The sequence below is a fragment of the Tribolium madens genome, unplaced genomic scaffold (genome assembly GCF_015345945.1).
Source record: "Tribolium madens isolate multiple individuals breed KSU strain unplaced genomic scaffold, Tmad_KSU_1.1 Scaffold_97;HRSCAF=244;Tcas5.2_LG3a, whole genome shotgun sequence".
NCBI classification, from domain to species: Eukaryota; Metazoa; Arthropoda; class Insecta; order Coleoptera; family Tenebrionidae; genus Tribolium; species Tribolium madens.
This window is the reverse complement of record NW_025401069.1, coordinates 10,686,108-10,704,923: the sequence shown is the minus strand read 5'-3', so window position 1 is coordinate 10,704,923 and position 18,816 is coordinate 10,686,108. Positions and strand designations below refer to the sequence as shown.

At 36.3% G+C, this 18,816-nt stretch overlaps 3 protein-coding genes across 5 annotated transcripts; 1 reads left to right on the top strand and 2 right to left on the bottom strand.

Annotated features, from left to right (window-relative positions):
- The first annotated feature begins 2,475 nt into the window (after positions 1-2,475).
- LOC123015091 (protein yellow-like) lies at positions 2,476-3,862 on the top strand. The gene has a single exon (XM_044414560.1). It carries the CDS (start codon positions 2,495-2,497, stop codon positions 3,719-3,721), a length of 1,227 nt encoding a protein of 408 aa, XP_044270495.1. The 5' UTR covers positions 2,476-2,494; the 3' UTR covers positions 3,722-3,862.
- A 1,478-nt stretch (positions 3,863-5,340) lies between these two features.
- LOC123015092 (protein yellow-like) lies at positions 5,341-6,903 on the bottom strand. The gene has a single exon (XM_044414561.1). The coding sequence runs from the start codon at positions 6,666-6,668 to the stop codon at positions 5,454-5,456; it is 1,215 nt and encodes a 404-aa protein (XP_044270496.1). The 5' UTR covers positions 6,669-6,903; the 3' UTR covers positions 5,341-5,453.
- A 964-nt stretch (positions 6,904-7,867) lies between these two features.
- Positions 7,868-18,696, bottom strand: LOC123015089 (transcription initiation factor TFIID subunit 1). Of its 3 annotated transcripts, none has more exons than XM_044414557.1 (19): positions 18,304-18,696; positions 18,086-18,249; positions 17,969-18,039; positions 17,693-17,920; positions 17,427-17,645; positions 17,194-17,379; positions 17,013-17,147; positions 16,797-16,960; positions 16,523-16,749; positions 15,678-15,837; positions 15,387-15,627; positions 15,033-15,334; positions 14,323-14,773; positions 12,809-13,030; positions 11,883-12,756; positions 10,849-11,841; positions 10,650-10,792; positions 8,593-8,721; positions 7,868-8,540 (listed from the first exon to the last, which is right to left on the bottom strand). In XM_044414557.1, exons 1-19 carry the CDS (start codon positions 18,450-18,452, stop codon positions 7,929-7,931), a joined length of 5,670 nt encoding a protein of 1,889 aa, XP_044270492.1. In that variant the 5' UTR covers positions 18,453-18,696; the 3' UTR covers positions 7,868-7,928. The 3 variants fall into 3 exon arrangements, with proteins under 3 accessions (XP_044270492.1, XP_044270489.1, XP_044270491.1); XM_044414554.1 differs by having other exon boundaries at positions 7,869-8,540; positions 16,797-16,969; XM_044414556.1 differs by having other exon boundaries at positions 7,869-8,540; positions 10,849-11,835; positions 16,797-16,969; positions 18,304-18,695.
- Positions 18,697-18,816: the final 120 nt, after the last annotated feature.

The window sequence follows — 18,816 nt, the reverse complement described above, 5'->3', positions numbered from 1 at the left end:
TTTTTCTTACATGAATCTCATTTCAAACAATTCATCAACATCATTCATAGCAGTGAATCTTGCCTGACTGCAGGTCTAACCGCCGGGTCAGTGGAGTGTAAAAGTTGTGGAAATTATTTGTCAGAAAATTATGTTTTAAAATAATTTTCTGCCAAATGGTTTCTTCTTCTTTTGCCGGGTCAAATAATAATAATAAAATAAGTGAAGTTTGAAGTGTGAATTGTGTTTTAGATAAAATGTATTTATTTCTCAAATTCTTTTTCAAAATTTGTAGAAAACGAGTGCAAATTTATTTTTATAAAAATTTTAACCGAGAACTTAGAATTTTTGGCCAAAGTATTAAAGAAACATCAGCAAGAAAAAGACTAAGTATTGTACGAATTTATTTTTTTCCTGAATATATGGTAAGTTTTTTTTGTTTCAGTAACTCCAATGACCAATGAGTGCGTGTTGTTTTTTCGAGTGCTTAATAGACATTTAGTAGTGCGCGGTTTTAAAATTTCGAGTGATTAGTGAGTGCCAATGGAGGAAATGGAAGAAGATAATCGTGCTACAAGGGTCCGGATTAAAGGGTAAGTCAACAATACTTTTTAAATTTTTAGAAAAATTACACTTATTAAATTGTATTTAACATTTTCAACTATTTTAATAACACGTTATACTGATTTTATGTTTCTTTATTTTCAGTAGGTCCGTATAAGAAGCAGAGGCAAATTGCTACAAAGGGTAGCAGAAGAAGATGCCATAAAGGTTAGTGCATTTTATTTTTATGTTTACTGCAAAGTGAAGTGTGAGAATTTGTGATTTTTGGGTGCAACAGTAAGTATTGATCAAATTATGAATAGAAATTAATTGTGTTTTAGATAAAATGTATTATTTTTTAAACTCTTCTTCAAAATTTGCAGAAGACGAGTGCAAATTTACTTTTAAAATAATTTTAACAGAGAAATTATTATTATTTTCGATTACATACAAGACACACATAGACAAGACAGACAAGACAGAACCAACAAAAATATTTAAATGCAAATGAAACATGTGGAACATGAAAAAGGTCAACATAATACCAATAATGATTTCCGCAATTGGAGTTGTACCAAACAAGTTAAAAGTATAAATCTTGAACGTTGAAAATTAAATTCAAATTTAATTATTGAGATATTGAGATTTAAAAACTTGTAATGTTATTAGGAAATGTATCAGTATTAACGAAACTCATTTTAGTAACATTAATAATAATAACTTCATTAATTACAATAAATAATTCTGTAATAAATAATAAAAATAAATAAAAAATAATAAAAATAAAATAAAAATAATAATAATAAAGTTGCGTGGCGAAAGATCTGTAGTGACGTTAGATTGGGGAATTTAGGGGCTTTTTCTTACATGAATCTCATTTCAAACAATTCATCAACATCATTCATAGCAGTGAATCTTGCCTGACTGCAGGTCTAACCGCCGGGTCAGTGGAGTGTAAAAGTTGTGGAAATTATTTGTCAGAAAATTATGTCTTAAAAATAATTTTCTGCCAAATGGTTTCTTCTTCTTTTGCCGGGTCAAATAATAATAATAAAATAAGTGAAGTTTGAAGTGTTTTTGTACTTATTAAAATAGAATCTCTTATGTAAATAAAAATAACTCAAAATAAAGCAATTAAAGCAAAGAATTTAGTTTTTTTATTACTGTTAGTTGACGCATTCGTATCAATAAATAATTATAGAAAAGGCCGATTGCATAAACCCACTCATTACAACGCGTCTATTATTAAAAATTCTCTTTACGTTTCTCTCGAACGTTCATCCATTTTTAAAATTGTTGTTCACCTGTGTTTCACGATAAACGTAATTCCTGTATTATTAATCATTGAACGAATTAATAGAAATGTCTTAAGGGGCTTTAGCAGGTGAAAGGAAGTCGCAGACAAACCGGAACGAAAAATTTTATGTTATTTTGAGCAGTAAAAATGCCGCTTGAAATTTCTCACAATTATCGGAGAATGTTTCACAGTAGTTCAAAAATGAAAAATGTGTATTGGCTTTTGTTAAATCATTACTCTTCGTATTATTTCCTCTCTTCCTGCTTCTCACCTCACAATTGCACACTTCCTCGGAAGTAATTACATCCGAGATGCCTCTGGGAAAGTGTCATGAGAAATTATTCAAATTTGATCTTGCTTTGCTTACGTAACAACATATTAAATCACAACTTTTCCTCTCATTTGCGCGAGTTCAATTTTTTTCAAATAATTTTCTCTTATTTCACTTTCGATAACTTTCACCGAACATCCCAAAATTGGCCCATCGCGTGCCCATGACACGTACCACAAAGACTAATTCCGCCTCTGGGCGATTTTTTTCCCTCGGATCATTGACCATTTCGGATGCAATAAAATTTTTCGCCCCCACTCGACTTCCTCCCATGAGATTTAACCCAAGTTATAAATATATGTCAAAGCAAAAACGGCCAGTTTGGTACTTGCGCCGTCGCCGCAATGAACCCTCTGTGTGCTTATCTCGGGTACCTTTTCGTCAACTACTGTCTCAACGACAAGGTTCAAAATGAACCCATCAAACCCGTCAAGAACCAAACGTTCCAGTTGGAGTACCAGTGGCACTACGTTAACTTCACGTGGCCCACGTATGAAGACTACAAGAAGGCTGTGATCAAGCGGAAGTACATCCCGGAAAATGTTGCCATCACCGGAATCAAGTACCACAAAGGGGACCTCTACCTGGCTTTACCGCAAATCCGGAAAGGAGTTCCYGTGACTCTGGGSAAAATCTCGACCGAATCCGGGCCCAAAACCAACCCATTGGTGCACCCATACCCCAGTTGGGACCACCAGCCCCGGAGTAAAGACTGCACGACCTTGCAAAGCGTCCAGAATATGGAAATCGACAAAAATGGGATCATGTGGGTCCTTGATGGGTTCCGGATCAACAACAACACCAGATGCCCCCCGAAATTGGTCCTTTTCGACTTAAACAACGACGGGAAAGAAATCCTCTCGTACATTTTTCCCAAAGATATTTGCTCGAGTCAAGGGGGCCACCTCAAAGACATCGTGATTGACAGTACCAACGAAGAGTTCGCGTACATCACCGATAATAGTTTCCTCGATCCGGGCCTGATTGTGTACTCCAAGGGCCAAAACCGGGCCTGGAAACTCCGGGACCGGACCATGTTTGACGAAGAGGACGCCTCCGGATTCATTGTCGGTAATTTGACTTACAAAGGATTGGCACCTTTGGACGGAATTGCCCTCTCGCCCATACTCCCCAAGACCCGGAATCGCCTCTTGTTCTACTCTCCCCTAGCCGGGATGAATCTCTACGCCATCAAAACCAAAGTCTTGAAGAGTGAAAGATTGATCAACAGCGGTGATTGGAGGAGGGCCATCAAGGTTGTCGGAAAAAAACAAAGTCAGAGTGATGGCTTGATTATGGACAACAAGGGGAATCTCTACTACACCCTCCCACCCTTGTACGGGGTGGGAAAATGGAACATGCATGAGGAGTTTTCCACGGCGAAAATCATGGCCGAGGACAAAAACATGCTCTGGACGGGGAGTTTCGCATTCGACGATTTTGGAAATTTGAGGTTGTTGACCAACAACATAAACAAATACATGGACGCAAATTTCCCCCTGAAATTGAGCCAAGAAGTCATGTTCAAAATTTTCAAGTATTTCACGGGGACGAAGAGCTATCTAGAATAAGTATTTATTGTGATTTTTGTTGATTCGTTATAATTAGGTTTAGATCCACTACACAAAGAGTAGGTAGGTTGAGACACTTTCAAGTCATTTTTTTAATAAATTTATGTATATTTGATTGCCAAATATAAGTTTATTTTCATATTTTGTGTCGCTTAATTTATACAAATGGGTGCGCAATTACCTGTTCTCCTTTCGATTGTCTAAAACAGAATCTCGGTTTAAGAGATTTGGGGCACTTTCATTTCATACAAATTTGGTAATTAATTAGATTAATAATTCTTTAGATGTCGAATAGTGTGATGAAATGTTTGTTGCAAGGATAAATTTCGGGCAATAATAATAAGTAAAATCACCTAATATTGAAATGGTAACAAATTAAATGCACAGTATATTATTTCAACGACAAGTATTTTTGATCAGTAAAAATATAAATGCACAGTAAAGACAAATGAATGAAGTTCTAGCAAAACTAATTAATTTAATATTCACACATTTACAAACACAATGTTTGCGAGCACAATCGAAATATTGCAAAGCGTTCAAAACAAAATTGTGCTATCACAGCAGTCCAAAGAGTGGCGTACGCTAATTAGACTGATTACCATTTGTGCACAGTTTCCAGCCCTTGCTAAAATCATTCTTGCGCAGGGGCCCTTGCTAATACACATTCGACCCTCCAATAATAATAAATATTCAGTAATATAAAAATAAGTACCAATAATAAATAACATTCTTGCTCAGGGGCCATACAGTGTTAAGTAACCAAGACTGACTTTAAATTTTATGTTGTTTTACTAACTTTGATTAAAGTTACTGAGAGTTTATTATTTTTACTGAGCAAATTACAAATTTTACTTAGCATTTATTATTTTTACTGTGTAAAAATTAATTAAATACTGATCATTTTTCATTTTATACTGATCAAAACTGAATTATTTACTGATCGCTTTATTACTGAAATTCTGTTTTCGGCTAATAACATTAATAAAACAAGCAACATTTTCATTTTTCGAATTACAATATTTCGAATAATTAAAAAAATAAATGGATAAAACACAAAAAACAAGTGTAAGAAGCAAATTATTTTTTAAATTCGAAACATCATTATTAAAAAAAATGATTATTAGAAAGGAGGAATCAACATTAGGATCAAATCAACATTTTATTAACTAGAACTACACCAATAAAAATTATTGTAAACCTTACTACCCTACAAATACTGAAAAATGACAAAATAGTGAAATATATTAATAAAAATATTAAAACAAATAACTTTTTTTTTAAACAAATAACCTATCCAGGGACACACTGTATATAAAAGTGTGACGTTTGAATTTTCGATAGTTAATGTTGCCAACTTAATTTCGAAGTCATAGGCTACACTGATCAGAAGTTTAATACAAAACATGGTGCAATGGAATATAGATTTTTCAATATTGAAAACTTAATTTCAAACAAGTATCAGAAATTTAATAGCGATTTCAGACTTATTTTAATTTTAAGCTGGAAATCAACCTGAATCAAAGTATTTCAACAAAATTAATGTTTATATAACAGTTTTCTTCCAAAACATCATTATTAAAAAAATGATTATTAGAAAGGGGGAATCAACATTAGGATCAAATCAACATTTTATTAACTATAACTACACCAACAAATATTATGGTAAACCTTAATACCCTACAAATACTGGAAAATGACACGATAGTGAAATAAATTAACAATAAAAACATTAAAACAAATAACTTTGCGCCCCGGTGAAGAATCTAAAAATCCTAATCTTGATTTCATCGTTCAGAACAAGTCTAAAATTGACGTCCGAAAACTTGAGAATAGTGTTAGCAAGCACATAGGTGTAKCCCTGGTTGTCGAAAGCGAAACTATCTGGCCAAATCACGGTACTCCTATTTTGGTACAAAATTTCGGGTGGGGACCCCCCGAAAACATTCCATCTCCCAACCCCATAAAGTGGCAACAAACCGTAGTACAAATTCCCAACATTATCCATCATCATGCCGTCGCCTTGGGCCTGTTTATCCCCCAAGTAGGTCACATAAGCCCTCCAATCGCCACTCATGAGCAAATCCTCCCGTTTTAAAACATCGGTAGTTATTCCATAGACACTAAATCCGGTCAGGGAGCAGTAAAGGAGGACTCGGGGGTTGCTCCCCCGAGGAGTCAGCGCGATACCATCGATGGGGGCCAACCCCCGAAAGGGCCAATCATCCACCACGAAATTCGCAGCTTCTAGTTGGGGAAACATGGAGGCATCCCGGAATTTCCAAGCCCGGTTTTCCCGGACTGAAAACACGATTAATCCGGGATCGATTACACTATTATCCGTGATGTAGGCGTAGCCCGTGTCATCCACGACGATATCGTTGAGGAAGCCGCCCCTCCGGAGGCCGATTGTTTCCGGGAATGTGAAACTCCGGATCCGGCGATGTGTGTTTAAGTCGTACCACACCAGTTTGGTGGGGCAAGCGGTCGCCGGAGTCACCCGGAAGCCGTCCAACACCCACATGACTCCACTCCGGTCGATTTCCATGCTTTGGATCGCTTTGATGCCCTCGCAGGTGGGGTCGGTGTTGGTTTCCCAGTCCGGGTAGGGGGTCAAAAGTGGGTTTATTGGTGAGTCATCGGCGAAGATGTAGGCTAGAGTGACCGGAACTCCGGGCCGGAATTTGGGCAAGGCGAAGTACCACCGGTTCCGGTAGAACTTGATTCCGGCCATGGCGACGTTCTCCGGGATGTAATCGCCGGAGTCGATGGCCTCTTTGTAAGTGATGGAACTTTCCCAAGTGAAATTTATGTAAGACCATTGGTGGGTGATCTCGAAGGTCGGGGCAATGACACTTTCTTCCAAGGTGGTGCAATGCGAACTTGAAAATGCTAGTATGAAGAAAAAAAGCATTTTTACACTAGACACTGAACACTCACACAACATAATCGACTGATTTGAAAGAGAGGTCTTAATAAATTGCCAACTTATTACGTTATAATAATTTAAATTTTCCGTCTGAAAGTCTCTGAACTTTGGCGAATTACACCACCGGTGTTGAGAAACGAAAGTTTATTTATTTTGTTTTAAATATCTGTTGCCGGTTTAATCATGACTCATTTAATTAATTATTAATGCATCGGAATTAAAAATCGACTAATGAATGAGATGCAAAAAAGGAATGGTTTAGTAGCAACGTTTTAAAAAACTGAAGACGTTTCAGTCCAGTTCGCTTTATAAAACGTTCAAACCGATAAAATTACGAAAAAAATGTTCATTAGCTATAAAAATACGTGAAGGTTGATTCCACAATGTGATATATGGTATAATTTTTCAGTATCACTTAGCAGGAAAAAGTTGCTCAACTTTTAAAATTGTGAATGGAAACCAATAATAACTATTTTGATTGACTGGTCCAATCAGTATTATTATGTGCATTATAAATAATAAATACACAATAATAATATTTCACTTTTACTTAAATACATTTATTTATGTTTTATTTAAACAGAGAGGTGATTTACTCTTTTAAGAATAAATTGTTTTGGAGAAACGTAAAGAGAATTCGTAATGTACCTAATCGAGTAATTTATTGGGTTTACGCAAACGGTGTTTTCCACAATTATTTATTCAAGTGAATGAAAGTTCTTACGATTCCAAAAAATTATTGAGTTAATTATTGACGATTTCATATCCTAAAATATAAAAAAAAGTATATTAAAACAGAAGTTTAAGCAATTAGTACGAATAATGAAATTACTTCCAACGGCATTGTCACCAACATTGGAAACATAAAATCCACTACGCACCCAGACCAGCTCGTTAATAGCGTTAATAAGACACAAAATAAAAGAACATTTTTGGTGTTCCCACCAAATATTTATAAAGTTGTTCGAAGTATTTTTTTCCAAAAAATCGCTGCTTTGCTAAGAATCACAATATTCAAAATTTCAACCAAACATTAAAAACCAGTCTTAATTAAAGAAAAAGACAATTCCTTTAGTTTTTGCCAGTTTTTGGCGCAAATTGAAACGTTGGAATTTCCAATAATCACTCATTGACGTAAATGGAAGTTATATGCACTTTAAAAGCGCTATGAACTAGATAGCAACTTAAATGGCAAGAGAGGAAAGGATACATTAAACACCTTTTTGTACCTACATTATTTTAAATAAATATTTGACAATATAAAACACTACTTGTAAATTAAAACCACAAATCTCCTCCATCATCCTCCTCCTGCACCGGCGTCTCCCCCACATTCCCCCCTTCATCCTCACTCTCGCTCACAGCGAGATCATCATGAATCTTCATTGAGCTATCCTGCGGCTGCAACACCGTCTCATCAATTTTGATTTCCTCCTTGTTATGCATCGGTAATCCCGACATGAGAAAATCAGAAGGATCATAATTCGGATCCACATCCATGCTCTCCTCCTTGTACACCAAATCAGTACCTTCACCTTCATTTTGCTGGTAGTAACCCATCGACCCTAGCTGTACCATGGCTTCAGCCGCCTGCTGACTGTCATCGTCAGCATTCACACCCTCCATGGGCATTTCGGCCGAAATCACCAAACCACCTTTGTTATCCTCGAACTCGTTCAAGGGCACCTCGTCGAGTTCTTCTTCACTAGAAAATTGCAAATCTTCTTCGAGAATTGCAGCCTCGTCTTTCTTATTTTTGCGCTTTCGCGGCCTTGACACTGAAGCTGTAACGTCTTCGCTTGTTTGGATTCCGCCTTCTACGTCCACGTAATCGTAATCGTCAAGGTTTGATTTCATGAATGAGCTATGGTCCGGGGAGCTCGCCTGGCTCTACAAAACAACAATTAATTAATCAATTGTAAATTAATTACAAATTTATTACAATTCTGTCAGGTTCCGCTATTGTGTAGTTTTCTTCTTCCCCTCCCATCCACGCCTGGTCGTCGTCTTGCATCGCTCGTTCTTGGGCCAAAGAAATTTTGTTCTCTAACTGTGTCAAATGTTCGTCGTACTAAAAAAAAAGAAATAAATAATAGAAATTATAAATAAGGGAGAGAAAAAGGAAGGATAATATTTTCTAGACGAAATTTCAGTTTCTTTAACTTGAGCAATTGCGATCAAAGTGACTTGTGACTTTGAAATTAAGGTGGCAACACTGAATTATTGGCGATTAAAATGTGTCAGGTGACAGCTATTCCAGCGGCTCTCCCTAAGAAATAAATGACAATTGACTTTACAGTGTGTCCCCGGATAGGTAAAAACTCTTGTAAAAGATAAAAGAAAAGCGATTTAAATTTTCATTTTTTGGGCTTCAGCCCTGCTTGGTTAAATTAGACTAATTTCTAATGCCTTAGTAAAAACCTATTTCTTGTAGTGAAGTGCTTTTTATGTGGCAAATACGATAAAAGTTATTAAAAAAATTTATTTCGAATCTCGAACATCTAGACTCGTATACCAAATTTTAAATTTAATCGGCCAACAATGATTTTTCATTTTTTATTCAAGATAGTTGCTTTTTAGAAACAGATATGTTAAAAAGTATTTTAAAAAGTTGTTTAGAATTAACATCTAATCCCGTATGCTAAATTTTAATATCATCGGCCAACTTGAATTTTTACAAAAAAAAATAATAATAACAATCATAGTTCGCCGATTATTTTGAAATTTGGTATGAATCTAGATGTTGATTCTCAACAACTTTTCTTAATAATTTTTTGTTGTATTTGCCACATAAAAGGCACTTTACGCTAAAATAAGTTGCATAGTTGATTTGTCAAAACTAAAATTATGTTAGAAATTAGTCTTTAAGCAAGCAGGACTGAATCCCAAAATATTTTAAAATTAAATCAAACATTTTTTATCTTTTACAAGAGTCATTTCACCTATCCGGGGACACACTGTATATAAAAGTGTGACGTTTGAATTTTCGATAGTTGATGTTGCTAACTTAATTTCAAACAAGTATCAGAAATTTAATAGCCATTTCAGACTTATTTAATTTTAAGCCGGAAATCAACCTGAATCAAAGTATTTCAACAAAATTAATTCTTATATAACAGTTTTCTTCCAAAATTAAGAAATTTGAGTTATTTCCAATTCAATTTTGCTCGATTTTATTACAGAAATCATTCTAAATCAATGTATTTTATAAAAATAATTGCTTCAATCGATTTGGGTTAACTTTAAGCCAAAAATCAACTTAATTCAAAGCATTTCAACATAATAAATGCTTTCCGCTAAAGTTAAACAAATTGATCTATTTTCAATCCAATTTTGCTCAATATTAACACAGAAATCTTTCTAAATCAAAATATTTTATGAAAATAATTGCTTACAATCCAATTTTAGGCCAAAATGAAGCGATTTGTGCTATTTCCAATCGATTTGGCTTAATTGGCCGGAAATCAACCTGAATCAAAATATTTCAACAAAATAATTGCTTAAATAACAGTTTTTTTTAGGAAACAAACAAATTAAGCTACTTCCAATCCAATTTACTGAATTTACACACTGGAATCATTCTAAATTAATGTATTTTATAAAAATAATTGCTTAAAATACAATTTAAGACCAAAATGAGGAATTTGTGTTTTTTTTTTTCAATCGATTTGGCTCAATTTTGAACCTGAAAACAACCTGAATCAACGTATTTTAACAAAATAAATGCATAGATAACAGGTTTCTTCTAAAAAAAAAAAAAGAAATTTGAGCTATTTCCAATACAATTTTGCTCGATTTTATTACAGAAATCATTCTAAATCAATGTACTTTATAAAAATAATTGCATAACATCCAATTTTAGGCTGAAATAAAGCAATTTGTGCTATTTTCAATCCATTTGACTTAACTGTATGCCAAAAATCAGCTTGAATCAAAGCATTTCAACATAATACATGCTTAAATAACAGTTTTCTGATAAAATTAAACAATTTGGCTTACCTCGTCCAAAGTCGCTTTACAAATCTTAACCAACTGTTCCGCCTTTTCGGTAAACGGGGAATCCCGCCCATTGTACAAGATACAATTTTCCAAAATCTGTTCAATATCGACTAAAAATTCATGCCTACTGTGATACTTATGTGCTAGAAAAAAAACAAATAAAAACGAGTTTCATTTTTAAAAAAAAAACGTAACCAACCGGCGACTTTTTTCGAAATCGTTTCCAAATCCATCGGTCGTTTGATGATACTATAATAATCCTTGACCAGTTTTTTATTAACCGGTTTGAGAAACGGCCACGATTCCGACATGGCTTTCAATTTCGTATTAATCACATTGTCTAAGATAAACGTCAAGGCGACTTGATCGTTATCGTCAAGCAACGGATTAATCGCCTTCTCCAGTCTCATCAACCTTTCCTCCTTCTCACCCAGTCTTTCGACGCATTTATTCAACATTCGTTGCGCTGCAACTGTTAGACTACTTTTCGCGCCGTTGTAAAGAGTGGAATTTTCGACGATTTGGTTGACATCAGCCAAAAACTCCTCCCGACTTTGGTACTTTTTCTGACGCAAATTCTCTCGTATCGTTTGCAAATCCATCGGTCTTTGGATAATCCGGTAATAATCCATGACTTTCTTCGGATTAACCGGAAACAGGAAGGGTTGAACGTCCGGCATGTCCCTCATTTCGTTCAAAATATTCTCCAAAATGGTCGAAAGGACGACCACAGGATCAGTCCTTCGCCGATTTGCGGTTCGATTGTGTCGTTTCAAGTAGTCACAATGCAAGTCGGACATTCCTCGTCGTCGCCGTTTCGCATTCATGGCCTCCTTGGGGACTTTCAGGAGCAAAGTCTTCCTCTTCATTTCTTCAGCGTGCTTCAGCAACTTGCTCGACAACTTCACTTTAGTTCCGTCAATGTTGACCAAATCTTCATCATCGGTGTTTAGTTGTTTTTCGATTTCTTCTTCTTGTTCTTCGGTCATTGCGACATTCATGGGGGCGTTGGAGCCGCTGTTTTGGTACAAAGGACACGCTTTGTTGGTCCTCATGTGACCCACGTTGCCACAAGCACCGCATTTTAGCTTCAAATCGGGTTTGAGTTTTGTTTTTCGGCGCGATTTCGGCGGCGAAATCACCGCTGATTTGTTAGGGGAAACATTGAAGGATTGACTCGAAGGGCCTGAAACTGAAAAGTCAGTTTTTTTGTTATTAAACTGTCAAACTTACTGTCACTTGAGCCCAACTTCTCAATTCCTCCTGCCGAATTCGATGACGCGGCAAGCCCCAAAGCCAACCTCTCTTTTTCTTGATTCCTCTTAATTCGTCTTAACTGCTCCTGAATCCGTCTCTTCTCCCTCTTCATCTCCTCCTTCTGTGCTTCATCCAACGTCGCAAATTGTCTTATAAACGCATCATCTTTCGTRGAKCGAATTTTAACATAAGCYTCAATCACTGCAGGTTTTCTCACAGTCTCGACTCGAGTAAATTCCTTCCCTTCCGCATCCCTAAACGTCCTCACAATCTTCAAAATCCGGCCCTGTTGGGCGTAATTCGTCTGTTCCTGATTCTCCTCGTCGTCTTTCTTCTTATCTTTGCCCTTTTTCTCGTCCCCTTCCATTATCATTTTGCGCAACTCTTGTCGTTCTTGTTCCTCCCGTTCYAGYGACAATTGCGTGCTTGTTTTCTTGTTCGCTAACATGTTTTCGATGTTTTTGCCCATTTCTTCGATGTCTTCGTCACTGCCTTCGTCCGAACTTTCACCCTCGTCGGTACTTAGCACTTCAGCGCTTGATAAAACGCGATTTTGCAAATCGAAAATCCTTTGACACTCCTCTTTGTAACGTTCTTGATGTTCAGCGATTGAGAATCGATTACCACGTGAGAATTTATCCATTCCTTCTTCGCCAGCTTTGGCTTTTTCCGTCGATAGTGTGCGAACGACGTCGATGACCTCCCATCGAGACAATTTTTTTATTTCCTCTTCCGGGACCCCGAATTTTCGCAACAATGCTTTGGCGTTGTTTAGGGATAGGCGACGCAAATCGGCGTCGGTTCCAGTGACAGTGCGTTTGGGTTGAGACTCTTGTTCTTCTTTATTTTGCTAAAAAAAAATCATGATAGGAAACAAATTAAAAAAATATTGGTTTAATTACAGTAGGTTTGTTCGGGACTCTGACGTAACTGAATCCTTCCCCACATCCTGTAGGATCAGCAGGACCTGTCAATTGCAATAAACATTTCCCTTTCATTGCTTGAATGTATGCCCGAGTTGTGTTCCAGGGAGCCACTTTGACTTCATCGTCCATTTTCAGTTGCATTTCTTCGTCGTCATCTTCGGCCGGTGTAAAAATAAACTTCTCGCCATATCCGGCGTCCTAAAAATCAAAATTTGTCTAAATCTCAATGAAAACATCAGACTTTCTTAGTCGGTTAAGTATTTTCATAAAAAAATTAAAAATCTTGTTTCAAATAAACTCATTTACATTTTTTTCGGAAATCTTTAAATGAACATAAAACAAAATGATATTTTTTACAGGAATATCTGCAAAGTAGAATATTTACAGTTTTATAACAGTGATAATGAGTTTACTCTACTTCAATAAAAAATAATGCTTTTCAACATTGCAAATAAAAAAAAATGTTATCCACTGAAAAGAGTGAAATGTTTATTTTCAATTATTTACCCGTATTAAATAAATTTAGCTTAGAAATAAGATTTAATAAAAAGTTTAAAATCCAAATTAATAGAACCTCTTTATCAGTATAAATAAAGTTTATTAAAAGTAAAGTAAAACTAAAATTTTTATAACAAATAATTTGAAACAAGTAGTATCTCGCAGTACTTCTCATAGGGTTTAAATGTTTTAAAAACTAGGCGACATGACTTTTCTAACAAGCATAATTTTTAGTGCCAGTTTTAAAACACGCCATTTGACTTATAATGGTAAAAATAAAAACCTCCAACACGTCACATTTTTAATTAATATTTTTTTTGATAAATGTTAACCTAGGGCATTATTATAGGAAATAAATTAAAATTTCATCATTTACTACTGATTTGTAATCGCAAATCAATTTATTTTCCGTTTAAGCATGTAAGAGACTTCGGCAGGTTTCTGCAAAAGGAAGACTTTACTCATAAAAAACAAAAACGAAAATCTTAAAAATATTTTTTTGTTAAATTTGTGTTCAATTTATTACCTAGTGTTCCATTTTATGTAGTTTAAAAATTAGAAATGGCTTAATACATTTTTTTAATTCAGTCTACATCGTGAAGATGAGTGATTACTTCGACCACTGTCTAAATATGAAAACAAAAATAACAAAAAACCTTACGTGATGGAGAATTATGGTAATTATTTTTAGATTTTCTGAACAAAATTACATAGGATACAGGTATTTTTATCAACGTTAGAAAAAAAAAGTGCTATTAGAGATGTACAGTTTAAAAATCAACGAAGTGATTTCGTTAGACAGTATAATATTTTATTTTCATTTATTTTAACACCTTTTTTAAATGTGCCAAATATAATGTAATTTGTAAAAATTTTTTAGCCAACACAAAAATTTGACTTGGTGATTTCGGTAAAAGTTATACACATTATAAACATTTATTTTAAATTTGAAAAGAAATGTTGAAAATTCGAAAAAAAAATCAATCACAAACCTTGAGCCTTTGTTCCGCTGCCACCATGCTGAAATAAGCACAACATTGCTCCGGCGAGACCATCGCCCGGATTTCCTCCTCCGTCGGTAACCGAAATTCCGGTTTGATCACCCACCAATTCGAGTCCATTCCCGTTCTCTTAAAATCAGCACACAATTTCAGTCTCTTTCTTATACTACTCTCGGAATGAGAAGGAAAAGCTTTCTTAATATCTTCCATTTTAATCCTGCGGGGATTATCCCGACTCTTCCAGAACAAGCGATAGATAAAAACTTGCAGGAAATCGCGGACAAAATTATTCGCTCGCTTTGAGTTCGGCCCTGGAACTTCATACAAAGGACACTGCTGTCCTGCCACGTAGAGGGCGTCAATTTCGCGGATGTAATATTGTTGTCGCGTTCTGATCACCAGGAAGTCGGTGCCTGGCTTATCATGCTCGTAAATGGGGGCCCTAAAAATTAAATTTTCAGCCACAAACTGATTTTTGTCAAAACAAGTCAAACAATTAGCACGTTTTTCAGCCATAAACTCACTTAAATTGACATATTTTGTTAAAATTATTCAGAGAATCGACGTTTTAGGTCTGAATTACGCTACGTAAACCAATTCCAAGCAATTTTTGCACATTTTTGAGCAAAAAACTCAACCAAATTGACAGATTTTGATAAATCTAACTTTTAATCACGTTTTTGATTTAGAGTGTAACACACCTGTACATGTTATTTTCAATGGCTTGAATCGACTGTCCCGGATGCAAAATCCCCAAAAACGGCGAAGTGTGGGCGTAGGCCGTCTCCCCGTACTTGTAGCTCGGGGGCCCCGAGTCTTTCGCCGCCTTCCTTTTGTAATAATTCTTGATTTTGGAGCACATCCCCACTTGATTCATCAAAGGCGGATGCTCCTCGCAAAACTCAATCAAAATAATATCGCCGTCTCGTCCAGTCAAATCTTCCGGAGTTCTCATAAAGAACACATCGCCGCCCCCGGAGGCCATTCTCTCCGCCTCTCGTTGCTAAAACCGCCCCCTCATTACTTCCAAACCAACAAAATACAACCCATCTTACTTTCGCCTTCTTTTTGATATGTTTCACCAACGGCATCACTGAATGCGGCCCTGGATGGGCCAAAGGCCCGTGCGAGAACCGCTTCATGGGCGGCCGATGGAAGTTGCGGAGACGCATCAAACCCATATGGGTCTGTATAAAGGGGGCGCGCAGCTCGACCACAGGGGTGGAGTGCTGGATTAGGTTGCCACCCCCGACTTTGAGACGCATGGTGGTTTCAGATGACCGGGGCATGTAGTAGCTATTAATTGAGTTAATTTAATTAGAGTTAATTTAATTAAGGGTACGTACACGTCATTTGAGATGTTGAACGGATCCCGGTTTGGTGATTTAGGGGGCGGGGGAGGAGTGTCCTCCTGGAGGACGTTGATAACACCGGCTTTGCCGAGGAGAATTTTCGATTTCTTCACGTGGGGGTGGGGGATTTTGACTTTTACGGGGGTTGCTTGACCTTAAAAAGTAATTAAGTTAAAACATATTAAGTTGTGTGGTATATTTTCGATAGCTACTGTGATTCCTATCTTTCACAGCGAAAAAAATTAGTGAAAAAAACAAATAAAGTCACTTTACAATACCGGGTGTGTCAGAACTCCCAGAGAAACATTTTAAGTAAGATAAGATACCAGGAACATGAAAAAATGTTTAAAGAATTCTCTGTCAAAAAATTTTGATATTTATTTTATACGAGTATTATTTAATACTAAATATTATTTAATTTAATTTATATTTAATATAAATAAATAATAAATAAACCAATTTTTTGACATTTGACTTTTTTTTGTCTATTTAATGATAATGATGATCTTGTAGATGTTTTTTTTATAATCATTTAGTAAAAGTAAAAACAATGTCAATAAAAACCACAAATAACATTAAACAGAGTTACAATTTAGGATACAGCTTTCCTGTTTCTTCTTCTAATAACCTGTAGCAAAAAAACTTGGAAAATTAATTTTCCTACAGAAATAAGTAAGTCAGTGTGCAAGATTTAAACTCTCATAACTTCGAAAGTTTTATAGATAGAATTTTTTACCAACATTTTTTCCTCACAGGACATTTTTCTCTAGGGCGCGAGTTCTGGCGCATCCTGTGTATTTGAAAAATGTTGGGTGTATACATAATTTTTTTTTCTTTACCTGCAATTTGCTTCGACGGGTCTATATCGTCTGGAATTCCCAAAATGATGTTTTCGTCGTTGGGGTCAAGTGTCAGAATCGACGGTTTCGGAATATTCTTCATGTTGTCAGCGTCCCAAATAACATCATCCTCCCACCTCCCATACACCAGATCCTCATTTTCGACCGGAAAAATCGAGTACCACGTGTCATCCTGTTCCGGATCCGGGCGTGGCTTGTTTGCCAATCTAAAATAGCGGTTTTTGCCAAATTTTATTAAAAAAATAGCTCTCACATTTGCGTTTTGGCCTTCATTCCGGGTAAAGGCGGCGCCGGAATCGGTAACCGGACCGAACTGCCGGAAAGCAAGCCGCCTTTTCCGGGCTGGCTGAACGCCTGAGCTGTCCGATTCCCACTACTGGGCACCCAACCCGCCGCATTTGTTTTCGAATTCAACTTCTGCAAAACCTGAGAGAAAGATCTATCTTTTTTTAATTACTGAAAGAAATACTTTATGTTTGATGTCGTTCCCGTCCCATACGACGTCGTCCTCCCAGTGCAGTTGGGTGACCATGAGGAAAGCGTCGTCGGGGAATTCGTCCCCCTCACGCGGCTCGGTGGCTTCAGGAACGGGGGGCTCTGGGGGCTAAAATTCATTTTCGTCATTAATTAACATCTCAATAGATACAAACCTGGTCTTCTGCCACTTTAAAGCCGTAATTAAACCCCTCCCCCGTTTCAGGTACTTCCAACATGTCGTACCAAATCTGGGCGGGGCCAAAACGCCAATCGGCCACTTTGGGCCCCGTGTCATCCTTCGACTGGGTCTCAGTTTTGCTATCAACGGTCGTATTTTCAATAGGTTTTAAAAATTTCTCCTAGAATGAAAAAAATAATACGACGAAACGAATCTCTCGTAAATTACTTCATCATCGCTTTGAATTTGCTCAGGGGGCGGGGGCTCGGCATAATCAATGAACCACCCCCTGTGTTTCGGTTTCTCATCCTCGGAATTTGAATCGGAATCGTGCTGATTGGCACTATCTTTGTGCTTCCTTCTCTTGCGTTTTTTCCGCACGTTTTTCCAAATATTCGGTAAACTGCTTGGTTTGCCGGGGCCAAAAAGGCGTGAAAATCGCAAAACCTACAATTTTTGGTTAAAACGTGCAAAATGGAGTCACAATTAAATACTTTTCCGTGTCTGAAATCAGGGAAAAGATCAGTAACGTCAATGTTTGCGTATTTTGACGGTAGCATTGCTGCTAGAGGTGTTTCCAGCTTCTTTTTATCGCCATCATCAGACACTATTGTTGCAATTTCAGAAATTTCCTTAGTTGTAGGTACCGGTGGCGGCGGCATTAATTTATTATCGATTTCACTGGGGTGCTCATCATCAGCATCATAATTTTCAGGTTTCGTCTGAAAATTAATAATGCAAAAACTGAAAAACTACAAAATCAGCATTACTTCTTCCTCCTCCTCCTCTGCGAGTTCATTGATGTCGGAAAAATCAACAGCAGAGGGTGATTTTGACTCAACTAGAAAAGTGAGGTTAAGTTTGTTTACTCAACAAAAATATCTTACAATTAGAATCTTCATTATTTTGCGATTCCGTACTATTACTCTCTCTATTTTCATCTCCAAATTTCGATTTTTGCCCTTCAGAATTATCATAATCGCTGTCAGAATCGTCTTTAGGGATGCTATCAACCCCTATCATTTCTTTAAGTGTTGAGCCCAAACCAAGTCTGGAATTACATTTTTAATGTGCAAGGTGTTCCCAGTGTTACAATGAGACTTACTTCCCGAGGTTGGAAAGTTGTTTTTGCGATTCAGTATCCAAAACATCGCTTTCGAGTTCCCCTTGTTCGTTTATGTTACCAAAGAGAAAACCGGTGAGGTCCACACAGTCCTCATCTCTGTTAAAGTTTTCGTCGTCGCTGTCACTCATTTTCTAATTATTTTATGTAACTGAAACGTGAATTAAATTTAAAAAAGTGTTGGGACTAATCTTGGACCACCATGTAAATAACCACAAATTGAAAAAATAGATAGCAAAGCTAGTGTGGCTTCAAACCACAAAAAGCGCCACGTATAAAATTCGTTTTTCTACTAATGCGTCTTGTTGTTTTGTAGCAACGTATGCATCAGAGCATTCAAATTTATGCAGATACCTAAATAAACGCAATAAAATAAAACAAAAAGCGGGTTTTATGTTATAAAATAATGAATTAAAAAAACAAAATTTTAATAATCTGCATTGTATAATAGTTTTTAGTTTTTAATTTATTTTATAATAAAGTAAATATTGAAAA